General features: G+C 43.9%; 1 protein-coding gene across 10 annotated transcripts in view; it reads right to left on the reverse strand.

Annotated features, from left to right (window-relative positions):
* Window positions 1-17040, reverse strand: part of stox2b (storkhead box 2b) — a 45682-nt gene that overhangs the window by 7558 nt on the left and 21084 nt on the right. For 4 of the 10 annotated variants that reach the window (XR_014123321.1, XM_027017100.3, XM_027017103.3 and 1 more), the window contains exon 2: window positions 3613-3765. Coding sequence is in view for 9 of the 10 variants with exons in the window: in XM_027017100.3 (XP_026872901.2) it covers window positions 3613-3765 (153 nt within the window). In the remaining variant the exon portion in view is untranslated. The other 6 variants (XM_081713023.1, XM_081713022.1, XM_081713025.1 and 3 more) reach the window with 6 other exon arrangements.

The raw sequence follows: 17040 nt of genomic DNA on the forward strand, positions 1-17040 counted from the left end.
ATCATTTAATTAGGAATTAACAGACAGCTTTAACAGAACACCGTTAATATAAAGCTAAGTTATATACATCATATACAACAACACTGCCATAGTATTTTCTCGGTTGTTCTAGCAAGAACATTTATCTTAACATAATATTCTTTTTTTTGACAAAAAGTTTTTGTTGTGAGAAAACCCAGGTGGTCGTGAGCAGTTCATTTTAATGCATGTAGCTGTAGAAAACCAAAAGATTGTCATCTAGTATCAAGTCTTAGCTAATACACCTGCAGGACTCCCATCGGGACAATGGAATTTAACGTTAAGTGACACTCAAATCCTCGGCCCAAACCTGGAGCCTCCAATGTGCATTTAGCCTACAGTCGGTTAGATTCTGCAGAGTTTGGGTTAACAACCCCGCCGCCGAGCTCTTCATCACGGTGTCCATACACTAGTCTCACAAAGACCAGCTCAAGTTCTGTCTACACACTAATGCCCATTTCACACAGTAATTACCCATCAGGACAGCTTACACCACGGCTGGGTCACGTACCCCCAGACCCTGCACAAATACAAGCTACACACTTCTGTCCTGGTTTACTTTCATTCTAAATTAGCTCCATTTTTAATTTTAATTTATTTTATGTTTATTGTCTATACGTGCACTCAATTGTAAATACACCAATGTCACTGTGTTTGGTGTATATGGTTTATCCTAAACCACAGTCTGGTAGTGTACACACAATCTGAGCCACAGTCCGGTATACCCAATAGTGTATCCAGTGAGTGGAGTTGTTTCTAATGTGTGAAAAGTATACAAATTTTTAATCAGCCAAGAATCCATTTAGTCCCATTTCAAAAAGAAACATTAAAAATGTTTTCCTAGAAAACATGTATATTAAATGGATGTGTGACATTTGTCTGTGTTGGTTTGTGCTATACATATATGTGTGTTCTGTGTGTGTACTGATCTGTATGTCCTGGCAGTGTTTTTCCTGAAGTGACGACATCATCATGCTTGCTTGCCCATTTACCCCATCAATGAAACGTAACTGACATTCAGTGACATCTGACTCGGAAAATTATCTGTGTGCAAACACAACAAGCTGCATCAACTTGGATAACGTTTCCGCCCTAGTAGACAATGCAAACTAACTTAAAAAGAATAAATATACTCTTGAAGTTAGCTTTAGCTTGGCTAAATGACTGGGGTCAAAGGAGGTCAATAAGCTTTGCACAGATTCTAATGTACTCTGTTATGTGTGTCTACTATGTAATCCTAACGTTGGATACCCCATTCAAATTTATGGCATTATCTTATCAATGAACTAGAATACTGTAGAAATACAGGAAATATTTAAATGATGTATATAGAGATATACAGATAAACAATACCCTACATTAAGTACTAGAGTTTTAGTTAGTTGAAACATGAGCGGGGTCAGAATAGTCTCCATGCTTGTCTTCCATGAGACTTCAAGCATGGTGTTTCAAGACGAGCCGTACTTGAGGTTCGAAGAACTCAAGGTATGGATTGGGCTTTGACATCATGTATGGTGAGGCTGGTCCATTTTTGGCTTTGTAGGTGAGAATCAGGGTTTTAAATCTGATGCGTGCAGTTACCGGAAGCCAATGAAGGGAGCACAGCAGCGGCGTATTGTGTGTGAACTTTGGAAGACTGAAGACCAGTCGTACAGCTGCATTCTGGACAAGTTGAAGAAGTTTCATGGCTCTTAGAGGAAGACCAGCAAGTAGCGAGTTGCAGAAGTCGAGCTTTGAGATTAAAAGACTGCACAAGTACCTGGGTAGCTTCCTGTGAGAGAAAGGGCAGAATCCTTCATATGTTACAAAGGAGAAATCTGCAAGACCAGGTTAGATTAGAAACATGAGCTGAGAACTACATCTGGTTCTCCAAAGTTCTGCCCAGGCTACGTGCATATTCAGATGGGGATACTGGGAGTTCTTGAAGGAAACTGTGAGGTCATGGTAAAGGCTGGGAGTTCCTGGGATGTACAGAAGCTCTGTTTTTACTGGGGTTGAGCGGTGGGCTGTCATCCATGACGCAATGTCAGTCAAGCATGCTGAGATATGTCTGGAGACCTGCGTGTCAGAAGGTGGGAAAGAAAGCGCCAAGTACTTTAACTGGTGCAAGTGTCCCATTTATAGCTCTGTCACATATCTACGTACATGGGCTGTCCAAATACAGAAGCAGGAAGTGACCAGGCTGTTCTGAGTATTGTAGGACAGAAAGGCCATCTCTTCAGAAACACATTGACAATTGTGTGAGAGTCTTCATTTTTCTTCAGCTTTAATGGAAAATTCTGTTCTCCAACTCACTCCAAACGTGACTTCGCCTTTTCACTAAAATTTCAGTATTCTTTGTTTATTCAAATTTCCAAATTAAGATCTTTAAAAATCTTACTCATTAGTTCCACATCAGTCAAAAATGCTTGACCTTTTCCGTGATTTATAGAACCAGTCAAGAAAAAACAAAACAAAATGGAATATTGAACATTACAGAATCTTCATCAACAACAACAGTGCCGAGGTAGTAACATGTACTAGAAGACCTCAGCGTCCTCAGCGCGTATCCCCTACCATCGGCCTAACTGAATTAGGCTTGTGTGTATCATGCTACACACTGTGTCCACCCCATAATCCTCCTGCTGCGGTATTTATATAGTGATTCGAATTATGGAACTTGATCACAACCACCATGTCGCTCTACTCAGATCACCCTAGGGGTCTGGGCTTGGTGAGAAGCCTACTCTGCTGCTTTCCCTGACCTCTGTCTCTCCTTTTCTCTCTCACACACCAGCTAGTTTGGACAGGGTCAAAGGACACAGTAAAATCTTAGAGACAATCGAAAGCCAACACCAGGTTTGAAAAGACATCCGTCCTCATTGTAATCACTGATATTTATGATTCTTTCCACAAGTTATATATTGGCTCTGGAGCAGGAAAGACCCATTGCAAATAATCCTGAATGTGTGCCACTGTGTCAACGTATACATCTATAACATGTGTCTAAATACAAACATGTGGCTAAGACAGTCAGAGTATATGACCAAACTGGAGAAGTATGTCAGAACTGAGGTCATCGAAATCTCTCAACCATTAAATATTAAGCCCTAGCATGTGATTATAACAAATGGCCTATAGTATGCAATTTTTACATTTGCTTCACAGTTTGGTGCAGCAGGGATGAACCTCCAAACACACAATTAAGTCAGGGTGAACGAATCCACATACAGGACCGCTGCCATGGCGACGTCTCCTCGTAATTAGACGCAGACTCCCATCATAAGTGCTGAGTCTTTTCCACATGCAAAGACCCACAGAAATCCCCCTGCCCGTCCTCGCCAGCGGGCATGCGCATCACAGGATTACAGTGCTACTGCAAACATCATAGTCTAGACTAAATACACGCAGGCAATTTTTACCTCCATGTGCAGTTTAGGTTAAAACCAAGGGACCCTCCCTTTAATTTGTTGATCATTCATTCCAATTTAGAGTAAAAGAAGCCCCCCCAAAAAAAGAAAGTCAAACACACACACTGATTTTGAATATTTTGATTTCAGTAAAAAAATTTAAAAAAAAAACATTTACATATTGGAAATAAACAGAACACCGTACCTGGGAAGCATGTGGCCAGGTGCTCCGTGAGGGTCTCCTGTGTGACTGTCTTGCGCGCAGAGTTCATGGCTGAGATGGCCAGACACAGGATCTCCCCCAGCGGGATGAACTGGGACTGACTGATCGGAGACATACTGATCGGGGACACATCACCTGCAGGACCAGAGGGCAAAGGTCACAGGTCAAAGTCACCATTAAAAGCGAGTGGTACAGATGCTGGTTTTTGGAAGGTCATTTTCACCTACTCATTTCATGTTCACAAAGCTTTGGGAAAAACATTGAGAATCTCCACAAAACCAACCAATATACAGACCCTCCTACAAACAAATTACTGAAGAACCTGCCAACTATGGAAACTCAAAACATTTTGACTAGTTATTTGTCAGATCTGTAGACAATTAGAGAAGATCTTCAACCAGTGTGATGTTCTCAGCCTTCTTGTCTGCACCGATGTGCCGTTACCAAACGCAGTGGTGGCTCCAGTGAAATTAAAAGAATTTAATAAAAACTAAATGATAAAACATTAAAGATGATTCTAAAACCATAATGAAGAAAGACTTTTGTTGTTGTTGTTGACACCACATCAAAATTAGCAATATTTTGATTGGTTGGCTGTGTTCCTTTAACACTGCATTCCAGAATCTAGCTCTGAACCATGTGTGAGCTGTAAATGGCACGAAGACCCATCTGGGTGACCTCAGCAAAGCAAAGGCAGGGGTAGGTACAGAGGTCACAGGGTCATCCAGTTAGGGCCCTGATTCAGAGAAGTCTAGCCTGTGTTCTTATGCTGGCAGCCTGAGGACAGAAGCCCAGAGCACAGCAGTGTAAAAGGTGAGCTAATCACCTCAAACGCCCGTGACAGCAGTGCACGCAATGAACGGCCGTCGACGGGCAACTCTGGCTGAAGCACAGAGAAACCAAACGGGTCCAAGATGCTGTTAGGACATCTGCGTGGGTTGGGAATAGCCTTGGCAGAATGTGGGAGTACAAATGAATGGGGGAAAAAAAAAACCTGTCACTAACAAAGAAAAAAAAAGTTCAACAAAAGAATGACTTCAGATATTGTATTTTTTTTTTTTTTTTTTACTTCAGTTACACATTTCAGGAAAACTCCTAAATGTAATTATTTATTATAACCCAGGGACTCTCCCAGTTTTCTTTCCTTTATTTGCATAAACCCATCATCTGCGATGGCCGACCTGCAACACTCCCTTCAGACAGATCGGCCGTGCTCAATAGAAGACATCTCTCCTCTCTGACAGCACGGCCTTCGTCACATCTCCTGGACTGAAGAATGCAAGCACCTTACACCGGATTCAAAGTCCTTATCAGTTATAGTTTGTTTGTTTTGTTCTGTAGAGTCTGCAGGTCTTGTTGTTGTGTAAAACATACCTATGGGTTTAAGTGGGCTTAAGTGATGTGCAGTGTCTTCCCATCTGTAGAGGGACAGACCTCAGAACAAACAGCTCCTGTACTTCAGTGTTCCTTAAGGAAGTTTCAACATATTTTATCATGGCTTGCCTATGGATTCATCGGAATCCAGCTATGGAATTCTTAAGATATTTCATCACACACCCATCTTTCATGATCTTTCAACTTTAAGGTGATACCCATTTTTCCTTATATTTTTAAATAATTTATATTTTTATTTACCAGATTTACATATCCCTTCCACTTCACTTCTCACCATTAACCTAAATTATTCACACAAGCATGTATTCTAGTACGTGGTCAGTCATCCCCGTCTGTTATTTGGACAGTTGCATAGTTTGGTTACACTTAAAACAACAGAGTGATAAACAGAGTTGCGGATATGAATTAAAGACCTAAATAATGACCAGATCCGCTAACAGTTTAAACACTCACATGAAAGCTGGAAAGTAATCCCAACATCATAGTTCATTCTCACACAAGGACAAACCCATTAGCTTCTTCTCAGTGGCACAGAGTGTACTAGTGTTTAGCAGGCTTTACCACATATCAAAAAGAATAACAGAAGTAGAACACACACTTTAATACTATCTGGCCTGAAATCAAAATGGCAACCTGTGTCATCACAATCAACAAGAAAAAAAAAAAAATTGAACAGGTTTACAATGTAAAGACTCCATGTGCACAACATGGCAACCGAAGCTGACCATCTGAGACGGAGCTGGGTGTCCAGAGAGTACAGGCCATCAACTGCACCCCCTGGGAGGTGTGGAGACAGAGCTCCACTTCCTGCAGTAAACTGGCTCGTATCTCAGGACAAGAGAAGGGGATGTTATGAAGCAAGGTTTAGAGAATCTGGTCACAGTCCAAGACAACCAGTAATTCTTTTATAGGTGGTCAGTATTTTTGATTAATAACTGTTAATTAAATTATATTGTAAACAAAGTACTTCCTCTTGTTCACTACCTATGTATTACCAATTTTATGTTAATTTTCTTTGGTAGTAAGGCAACTTGTAAAACTCCATGCAAATAAAGTGCTGATGAATTAAAAAACTTCCGTGTTGTGTCATTCTCTGGGTTTAATATTAATTCAGTTCTAATACTAATTTGATATACAGGAGGTGATGAGTAAACGTATGCTGAAAACCGATTTAGTTTTTGACTAAATATTTTTTTAAAATTAAGCAAGTCAACAACAAACATTAAACTTTTCACATGTGCAAACAAAACAGCATATTTATTCTTACAATAACCCAGAATGATTTGTGCAGCTAATATGACAAATGGAAATATGAAAATAACTTCTTGTAAAAGTAGATTTTTTTAAATTATATTAATGACAATATCTCAACAGCCTTCAAGGCCACAGAACGTCAGAAGAGAAACAGATTCTATCTGGGACCTCCCAGACTATTCAGAGATCAAGCATACCACTCAATCCTGACGCAATACAAGTCAAGCTAACTAAAGCCACTTTGAAAACGCAGAAATCCAAGCACAGGAGCCTCAGAGACAGTAGCGAAATCGAAGATGCGTGGAACGAGTGAGACAGAGCGATAGTGAGAGACAGGAAGGGACCGGCACATACTATCAGGGTGTCCTAGCCTGCCCGTGGACCGTCCTGTTCTGCAGAGGGGAAGGGGGCCCTCACGCAGGGGGGCTGCACACGGGATCGGGAAAACACCCCCAGACTCATTCTTCCATGCCCACCCTCCAACATCACCTACCCGTTCTGAGACAAACTCACCATGGAAAGGAAAACAGGCTCCCCTCCCATTCTCTCTGTATCTCACGGCTAAAAGAGGTTAGCTCAAGCAAACGATAAAACTGCGGCGAATGAGCCTCTGCAGGCAGAGAGCTAAAGAATGAGAGAAGCTTTACTGTTCAGGAACCCAAAGAGGGAGCGAGACCTTCACGGACATGTACGAAGCCCAGCACGGTCAAGAGAAAGCACCAACGCGTCTGAACGCCGCAGCCATCGTGAAGGCAGTCGCCGACACACACCTCGGCTGCACGGCAGCCCCTGAGCGCCACAGCGGAGAACTGGTAAACAAACCCACTCGGCCAGGGCTTTCTTTGTCCACGCGTCTCCCAAGCAACCCCATCCCCTTCTTTTGTGATCCTTTCTGACGACACGGCCACCTCCCAGACGCGGCCGGAGCGAGAATGCACGCTGTGGCCGCGTGTCGGCAGGACGTGAAAGGGCTACACTACCTCGGTCAGTCCTCTGGGGATCCAGCTCCTAGTCTGAACAGAGTAGCCGTGCTCCCTCAGTATCTTCCACAGACAAACGAGCATTCAGCCAAGGCTCTTACCCAGCATGCCCTGGTCCACACAAAGACAGGGGGGGTGTGACCAATCACATTGTGACTGAGCTCACACTGCCCCCCCCTGCTCACTCACTCCTGGAATGCCCACTGACACTCAAGCTAGTGGGCGGCCCTTTCACAGGAGGTTGTTATGGCAACGCTTCACAGTAGTAACCAGTGGCTGTTCAGTAAGACGTGCCTTCCCTCTACCTCTCTTTTGAGTGTGTCCTGCTCTCTCGTTTGTTTCGTCTTTGGCCTTGTTCCCCTCTTCCCCCTGTACGATTCCTACGGATTAAAAATGAAAGAGCAAAGAACTGGAGGCCATGTGTGCGTCTTGGACTCGCTGGAAGTATTGTGTCACGCCAAGAAAAAGCGCGAGAGAGAGACAGAGAGGAGTTCTGGTTTGTTATCCGTTACACACCCCCAGAGTCAAAGAGAACCCATTCTTTACACCAGCAGGAACAGGGTAAGAACCAGTTCCCTGCTGGTCCCCACACGCTGTATAAAAGTACAGATACTCCAACTGCACCCTTTACTACACTTCACGCCGTAGTCGGTGTATCCAGATAGCCACAGTGTCTCTCTCAGAACACTGTGCCTGTGCGCACGCGCGCGCGTGTGTGTGTGTGTGTGTGTGTGTGTGTGTGTGTGTGTGTGTGTGTTGGCATGGTAGCAGACATTGCGGTAAACCCGTTGGTGTGTCAGCAGTGTGTGAGAGGAGGAGTTAGCAAGTGGGGAAAGACAGAGGGAGAGCGAGACACACAGAGGAGGGGGAGGGGGTCATCTCTGCCAGCGGGGGAGGGGGAACTGGTGAAGGAGACTGACACAAAGGGCCTTTGGTTTATTCAGAACCCCTCTGGGTATCTGCTGTCTCATGCCGACCCCCCCCCCCAAAAAAAAAAACACACACACACACACATACAGCCGCACGCATGCACACGCACACCCCCCCCCAAACAACTTCACGTTCCCACGACTGAGTGCTCAATGGAAGGACTGCAACCATAACCCTTAAATTACAAGCAAGGCCAGTGCTTAATAACAACACTTACAGTCAGACACACCATTAGCATAATTACCTTAGAAAAGCAACATGCTGATTATAGCAGGCTGGTGCATGTGAACCACTAGACAGGAATTTAGTGTTTAATGCAATATATGTCCTTAAAATGTCAATCTATTATCTTTACTCATGGATCTGACCAACAGCAAGCCAGGTTCACATCTGAAAATAATAATAATAATAATATTATTATTATTATTATTATTATTATTATTAGCAACAATAATCATCTTAGGAACAGCCAAGATACTATGCAGGACCCTCAAACTCCCAGGCCCAAGCTAGAAGGAAAAACACAACCCAGGGGAGGGAGAGTATGGAGGTATTTTTTTCCATTATGATACTGGTGCACAAGGAGAGAACAAAAATTAAAATAACAGAAGATAAGAACAAAACCGCATCTCGAGGGAACTCACAGTGGACCCCGACAGCCACGATCAAGACAAAAGGGCAAAAGGTCAGTGTTCTGAGCTCCAGTCAGGCTGTCTAAACGCAGAGATACCGGGCCCCGGTCGGTCAGGACAGTGCTGGTTAACAGCAGGAAATCCCCCAGCAGTCAGCGTGCGGGGTGTGCACACCCCCTCAGCCTCCACTCGAGTGTGTGAAAACTCAGAGCAGGTGCTACTCTGACTAACCACCAGCTGACGGGGGTCTGGCAGAGAGAGAGAGAGAGAGAGAGAGAGAGAGAGAGAGAGAGAGAGAGAGAGAGAGAGAGAGAGACTGAGCCAGGTCTGCTCGAGTTTAGTTAAGTGAGCGAGGTTTTATAAAGCTCAGAGAGTGGATGCAGGTGGACTTGGGTTTTGTTTCAGAAAGATGAAAAGTGGATCCACAAGGAAGGAAACCACTTGAACATGACACAGTTCTGACTACACCGCCTTCCGAATGGTGGCAGAAATGTAATTTTCCAAGATATTAAAGTGTCTCTTTAAATCCAATAGTTTTGAATTTTCCAAGCATGTACACAGCTCTTACAGTACAGTATTGCAAACCCATCTGTAGGTCACAGGGAAATGAATAAAAACGTCTCTTCTAAAAGATTTTAAATTATATGGTAGTACATTTTAATATCACTAACCATTTACATGCAAAACACCAACCGCTGGTACAGAAAACAGGGGCCTCTCTGCTTGTTTCAACACTAGATGGTGGTAAGACCCCAAGACGTAAAAAGTGGTGGAGAGGGGTCAGACTGGGGGCCAGTCCGTTACCGACTGAAACCAAAGCTGTTTTTATTTATTTATTTATTTATTTACTTATTTATTTATTATTAGGTAGGGGGCACCCCCCTCCTTTCTGCTTTACCTCTGCCACGTTTGAACACAATGTCAGGCTACGTTTTGTACTGACTACTCCCGAATTCCTGTTGCAACATGTTGGACCGTGCTGTTCTCTGCCGTCCTTCGCCTTCAGCCGCAGTTAAACCGACGACTCGCGAAAACCAGACTCGGCAAGGCGGATAATGACCGCGCATCCGCTGAAAAGCACTCCATTTCCCACTCACCGCTGAACGGAGGAGACATCAAAGCCAGGGACGGCACTGCCGAAAACATGACTGCTTCTTATCTACCTTCAATTACATGATGCAATTTGGACGAAAAAGACTGTAAAATGATCTTACTATTGTCGAAAAAAAAACGTTCGTCGCGAAACGTTGGCGTTTCAGCCTTTTCTGCTTTATCATTCAAATTGGCCTCATTACGGCAACCGCACGCTGCACAAGCGCTATAGAAACGTTATTCAAACAAACAGCGACGCGATCTCAAAACACAGCCATGTATAGAGCTAATCACATCGAAGGAAATGGGATACAACGAGATGCCTCCGAGGTAATTTCCTACCTGCGAGTCAAGGAATTTCGTTCTTCAAAACAAGAAAAGGGACACCTGCGCGTGTAAAGAAAGAAAAAGGTGCGTGGTCGTAAAGTCTCGCGCCAGATACACGCTGCTGTCAATGCAATACAGAACATTAGTCACGCACGCACGCACTAATCACGAACCTCTATCTTGGCATTTCCACCCACCTGTACAAATACAGACCTAAATAAAAAAACAACAACAACAAAAAACACCCACACACACAACTTTGCGTAAAACCAAAGCACGTCATTGGTCCGCGGTTCGGTGAACTCTCCTTCATCTCCGAGCATGCGTGTCTGGTTGTGTGACAGTTTTTTCCTCCGTCACAAAAATTTCAGTAAACATTAGACTAATCCAGAATGCTGAAACACGTTTCTTCAAATACACATTCAGAAAAAAAATCGAGACATTTCACTTCAAAGTCATGAATCTTCAAACTTAAAGTATTTACATAAAACTGCCAGAAACACTTGTATGATTTTCCAAACTGCACGAATAAATGAGGAATACGTTTGAACAGTGTTTATGCTGTTACTGTTGCAACCATAAACCAGAGGCAATAAACAGAAAGAATTTAGTTATTTGACGGCTTATTTTCCGATGTATTAATTTACTCAAATGTTGGCTTTTACTAGATTTATGAACTGATCAGGATTGCAATGGCAAGAAGGAAAATGGGGAATAATAATAATTTATATAGCACCTTTCACAGACTGAAGGTCGCTTTACAATAACAAAGATGGGGAGAGAAAGAAAAACACTCATATTCAACACATTAAATAACAGGAATAGGCAGAAATATTATGAGAAATGATGTGTCTTAAGTTTGAATTTGAAAACCGAAACGTTTCTTAAGCCCAAAAACCAGAGCGTCGGTGTTAGCCAAACGGTCACGGAATGACGAGGCGCAGCCAAATCAGGGGGTGGGGGGCGGCCTTCAATACGCCACAGAGGCAGTAGCCACGGGGTCACAGGACAGGGTCTGGTACCTCCCGCTGTGGGAGCTGCAGGGTTTTTACTGAGCTGTGCTGCTGGGTCATCAGACGTCTGGACAGAATCTGAACAACTGTTCTGTTCTGATAATAGCACAGCTCTGTGATCCATTATCCAGACTGGACTGTCCAGGTGCTTGGAGGTTTCCTGGACTGTACAGCATTTACTATTGACAACTATTGCTCACGGTGTAGTTCTGATAAACTGTAACTAATCCCTCCAGTGTGATCAGATCTGACGACCCCGGCGGGGTTTATTCTGAGGTGAGGACTGGCTGGTTGTACACTGCTCCCTACTTACACTTTTAAAAACAATTATATCAGTAATTGATTAATCTGTCTATTTTTGGTGAATGAAAAAAACGGATGTACAAAAAGCCTGAAAGGAATCAAATGATCTGGTTTTAGAATCTTTTTATTGGCATTTTAGATTAGAGCTGTTCTTTAGTTTAGAGTTGTTTTTTGTAAATGTTTAAATAATTATTTGCATAGATCTCTGTAAAACATCTGCTCTCCACTGCTCCCACTGAGCTGTGCTGTGCTGTGGAACTTCACAACATTGCTGGGGTTCCTTGCTTAGAAACTGTATGGCAGTCATTACATGTGATTTTTTAGATCAAATATAAGAAATACACCCATGTTATTGGACCACAGACCGGTCTGTAGAATGGGACTGCATTCAGCTAGTTTTTCCTAAACAGCAGGCTTGCTAGTCGCTTCACATGCTATGTGACTGAAGTTATACATGCGGTTTCATAGGGCCTGAGCTCTCAACTTAAAGACGACGTTTAGAGAGGACAGTGTACAGGGACAACTCTGTCATGTTGGGAAAACATTTTATTTCTAATCAGTGCAACAACCTCAAGTTTTTTTCTAAACCAGTCACCGTGTTCCTGTTATTTTTTAATAACAGAAACTAATTCTAATTATATATAATATAATTATATATTAAATATAATTATAATTTTAACAGATAACATTTAATAATGGAACTAATGCTACTACTGTCCCGTTAAGTGTCCTGACAGATCACTCGGTCTGACCTGGGCAGGATAATCCTGACAGTATCTAACCCTGGCAGCCCCGTCATATAAAATTGATTTTTCCGACAGGATGATGCATTTTGAAGATAATCTGGATATACACTGCTGACGGGCAAATCAACGCACCGCCACACAGAGCTACCGCTGACGTCTCCCGCTGGGACATGGGCACTCCCCGCCCGCCTGTCCTGGTTTCTGTCCTCTTCTAATAAGACCTCTGCTGTAGTGGCATCTCTTCCTCAGACACTATTTCTGGCAGTGTGTGCGTGTGTCTGTGTGTGTGCGCACTCCTCCTGTTCTTTCTGGCACTCTGCATCTGGAAATCTCCGGCTCACTAACGTTTCCCGGTGCTGATCAACTCAGAGGAGTTGGTGAGAACAGAAAACAGCAAAGAGCGTGCTCCAGTCCACCTTGCCGATGGATTACACGCTCACACGTGCGCACACACAGAGAGAGACAGATTGCATCGTGGTGTGCACCAGTGTGTACGGTTGATGTACACACAGCACACAAAGCTTCACAGACATGAGAGTATAAAGGAGGATGTTTGTTGGACGAACCGTCAGCCATAAGTTTAAGCAGCAAGAGTCTGCATCCGAAAATCCCCTTTACAAACTGCCGTAAAGCACTTTCAGGGTTAGAGTCAGTGGGGTTCAAAGTGTTAACGGAGATAAAAAGCACAGGCAAACAGTCCTGGTCACTGTGCAAAAGAGCACTGGGCCTGTAAGTTTTACATCAGGTTCCCAGTAAACCCAGTTTGCAGACAAAAATGTTCATCAAGACAAACATAGTAGAGAGAGGAGGAGAAGAAGAAGAAGAAGACGAAGAAGATCAGAGACAAACACAGGGAGAGACAAAAGTGAGAGCCTTTTGGGTTCATCTAAGCAGAGAGATGACAATGGGAGAGAGAGAGAGAGAGAGAGAGAGAGAGAGAGAGAGGTGTGAGTGAGTGTGTGTGTATGTTTCTACACAGTGAGTATCGTTGCATCAGGCAGCCAAGGGGCAGCCACGGGTTAACAAGTTCATTTCTATCCCAGCATGCCTTGCTTCATTCATAATGCATTGCTATATGCGTGGGAGCTGGTGTGTCAAAGGTCTTTGTGTGTGTGTGTGTGTGTGTGTGAGAGAGAATAAAAGCAATATCAAGGTGAGCAGATGTACATGGTCCATGTTAAATAAATGAACATGGTTTCCTGGGGTCATTCTTGCTAGTAATTTTTAATATCCTTAATATCTTTAATAAAGCGATGGAAGCCCAATCTGTACAAAGTTAGTAAGGGTGTGTGGATGTCAGGGCAGTGGGAGCGGAGCTAAACCTGCACTCACACAGGAGTACACCGTGTGTGTTTGGCCATAATGGTTCAAGCATGCAGAAATAAAGTGCAAACCAGTGTCTGTAAACCAGCCTTCAACCACAACACTGGCCTGTGGACGGGAACAGAGCCCTGCTGGTCACAGCTCAGGGATCAGGTGTTGGAGATGATGTCCTGGAACATCCCGAGAGTGGTCTTAGGAAGGAAAGCTTTGGGAGGGAGGGTGTCGCTCAGATGCGGTGGGAGGAGGAGGTAAAGGGATGAAGATCGAGGAAGGCAGAGCAGCCGCATGAAATGGGATTCACAAAAGGCGCTCGTTCTGAAGTGTGTCCACACAACAGCAGCCGCGTGTTGTCCCACTAAAGAAACACTGCTTCCGTCAAGAGTGTACTGTCCCCTCTACTTTGCTAATGAACAGATTAAACTAGAAATCAGGACCCTGCACGACTCCGCAACACTACTGCACAGCACTTTGGCACAATCTGGGGCTGGTGGCTCAGTGGTTAAGGTACTGGACTAGTAAATAGAAGGTTGCCAGTTCAAGTCCCACCTCTGCCAGGTTGCCACCGTTGGGCCCCTGAGTAAAACCCTTAATCCTCAATTACTGAAGTTGTGTTCTTTCAGAACTTCACTTTATTGGATAAAAGTGTCAGCTAAATGCAGTAGATGACTAGTGAGAAGAAAGAAGAAATAAGCAGACACAACTATTTGCAAGACTTCAGAACGCAAATTAATAAGGGGATTTAGTTTCAGTCCTTATGCTATGAAAACTACAGGACAGTCTGTTTACTCTATAGCAAGTCTCCGAGCACGAGAGCAATACGAGTGAGACCAGGGTGCGTGCCGTCTCCGGGCACTATGGCTGGTGGTGCTGGCGGGAGACAGCTACAGTCTTAAAGGAATGCCTCACCCAACAATGGTAGCGTTCCCACTCGAGCAGATCTGGAGCACACACTCTTTCCTTTCCATAGAGGATGACATGCTAACGGACCATGGTGGACTGTGTTTATACTAGCTGGTTTTGTGTCAGCGTTGTGTCACTCTAGCGGTCTGGGGCTCCGTTGTTCTAGTGGTACAATACTTTATTAAATCTGAACTTGGGATCCGAATGAAACCCATGGCTGCTATTTTAGTTTCAAAACAACTCTCCGAGTCTACGAGAGGGAACGTCTTCTCGGTAAACACAGAAACTGGTATACACCACCATCTACAACGAAAGGTTCTATATGTATTCGTATATGTAAAATAGCCTCAAATGATAGTTACTGTTCAAGAGTAAATGTGACTTTACTTTTATTACACTGCATTTTCACAGACCTTGTATTCCGGTCACGTCTGCCCTATCTGCACGATGAACCATGTGCAAACTTTCATATTCACCAAAAAGATATACAACAATGAAAAACCACAAATAAGCTAAGCCCAATTCAAATCAAATGATTCAGAACAGATTAATAACACGCGCTACTCTGTAAACGGTCCATCATCCATGACAGCAGGCCCCAAAAGGTGCAAAGGTCGACTACTATGATACGACTCAGACACTGAAAACATCTATCCATCCTTCACTCGTGTGCACTTTGAGCTCCAGCAGATGACGGGAGTTGCCAACGGAGTTTAATGGAGGCCCTCAGACTTTGAAAAGTAAAGTTAGAGAAGCAGGAGTGACGTTCAGACATGAGTGCGAATCACACGTACTACTTTCTGATCAAAACACAGTTACATGCACGCTCACTGTAACACAGTGAAAAAGACCATCTTTAATCATGTCAAACTGATATAAATATCAAGTTTACCATAATCACAATAAGGATTAATAGCATTGCATTTTCCCACAAGGAGACCCACACACTACAGGACCAGAATGGCACTCTGCAGTGCAAGCAGCACATTAGTGAAAACTGAACATTGACCTGTTAGTTGAGAACTGTAAAGAATCCATGAAATATCTGAAGGCAGCGAAAATGTTGGGAAGACACAGCAAAGCCACTTTATAATTTTTATTTTTTTTTAATCAAAAAAGGGTGATGACAATCTTGTCTGTATTAAAACGCTTTTCTCTATGACTTTGTACTTTTTCCAAGATCTGTTACTGATCCTGGAAAGTGTCAGTGTGCTTCGGCACAGACGCATCGTAAACAGACTGCAGAAAGTCCCACGGATCGTACAGAACACGTGGCCAACACTGAGGCCTTCAGCACTTATAGAGGCTCCTTTCCACGAGTCCTGGAAGCCAGGGGTGGGGGTGCTGGAGGTCGCAGCAAGCTGATGGAAGGAGGGTAATAAAACATTGACGGCAATACAGACGATTTTTAAAATGACTTATAGTCATCTGGGGTACACAAGGGGTATATTTTAGCACTGGGCCAAATTCTGGTGGTTTGCCGAGACATTATGCTAGCTAGAGAAAGGGCCTAAATGGACAGAAAAGGCAAAAGAAAGGAACATTAGAGAGAGAGAGAAATAGTGTGGGGGATGAGAGCCTGAGTCACATTGAGACAAATAGAGGCCCAGAAAACAGAAATTATATCTTCAGCTGAGATACTGAAACATTGTGAACCGCCAGCTCGGGATTCAGTCGCAACCAACCAATCAGAAGACTGAAAGATAGGTTTCCCTGGAATCCAGCAAGGTCAATCTCTGTGAGGGTTTGGGTTCTTGGACCGTGTTCTACTGTGGACCTCAACCCCATTAAAACAGCATCACTGCCAGGCAAGAGTCACGTACACAAGGCCAAATGACTTTCAGTGCAACCTTTCAGGAGTTTATTCCATTCTGATTTCACTGTGTACTGGATTAACGCACCGTCCTCATCATACGAACACACTGATGACTGAAAGCAGAGGAAACCCAATGACCTTTCCATTCCTGACCCTGCTGCAACTGTTATCTGAAGTCAGACACAGCAGTGAGCTTACCCGACACAGAGCAGGCGGTAACGGGGGGTGGGGTCTGGGGGGGCTTTCGGGGGTGACATGCTGCGTCAGGCTCATGTCAGGTCTCGCCACAAAATGTGCAAATACTTGAATGGTTCCTTGAGGCAAATTTGTGGTTTTGCCGACTGCCGAACCGTTCTCCAGCCCCAGCGCTCGAACGAACCTGGTGCTCTCACCTGCTACTTTTACTGGACTGTGTGCACAGATACGTGCGCAGACCAACACCAGGCACAGACAGATTTCTTCTAATGCTCACGACCGCCTCTCGATTCATACAGCACTTCAGCTGTGCAGTACTGAAAGCGCAGAGGTGCGGTGCTGGCCGCGCTACCCTCCTCCTTCAACTGGTCCTTTACTAGAAGAAAAATTAAACTGCTATCAAAATTAATTTGCGGTCAAATGAATTTGTCTGGGGTGAGCTCAACATTTTAGGGAGTTTAGTTTGATTATACTGTACGTTTGTTTGTGTGTGTGTGTGTGTGC

This window comes from Electrophorus electricus, chromosome 4, assembly GCF_041902795.1.
Source record: "Electrophorus electricus isolate QZ-2024a chromosome 4, ASM4190279v1, whole genome shotgun sequence".
Classification (NCBI taxonomy): domain Eukaryota; kingdom Metazoa; phylum Chordata; class Actinopteri; order Gymnotiformes; family Gymnotidae; genus Electrophorus; species Electrophorus electricus.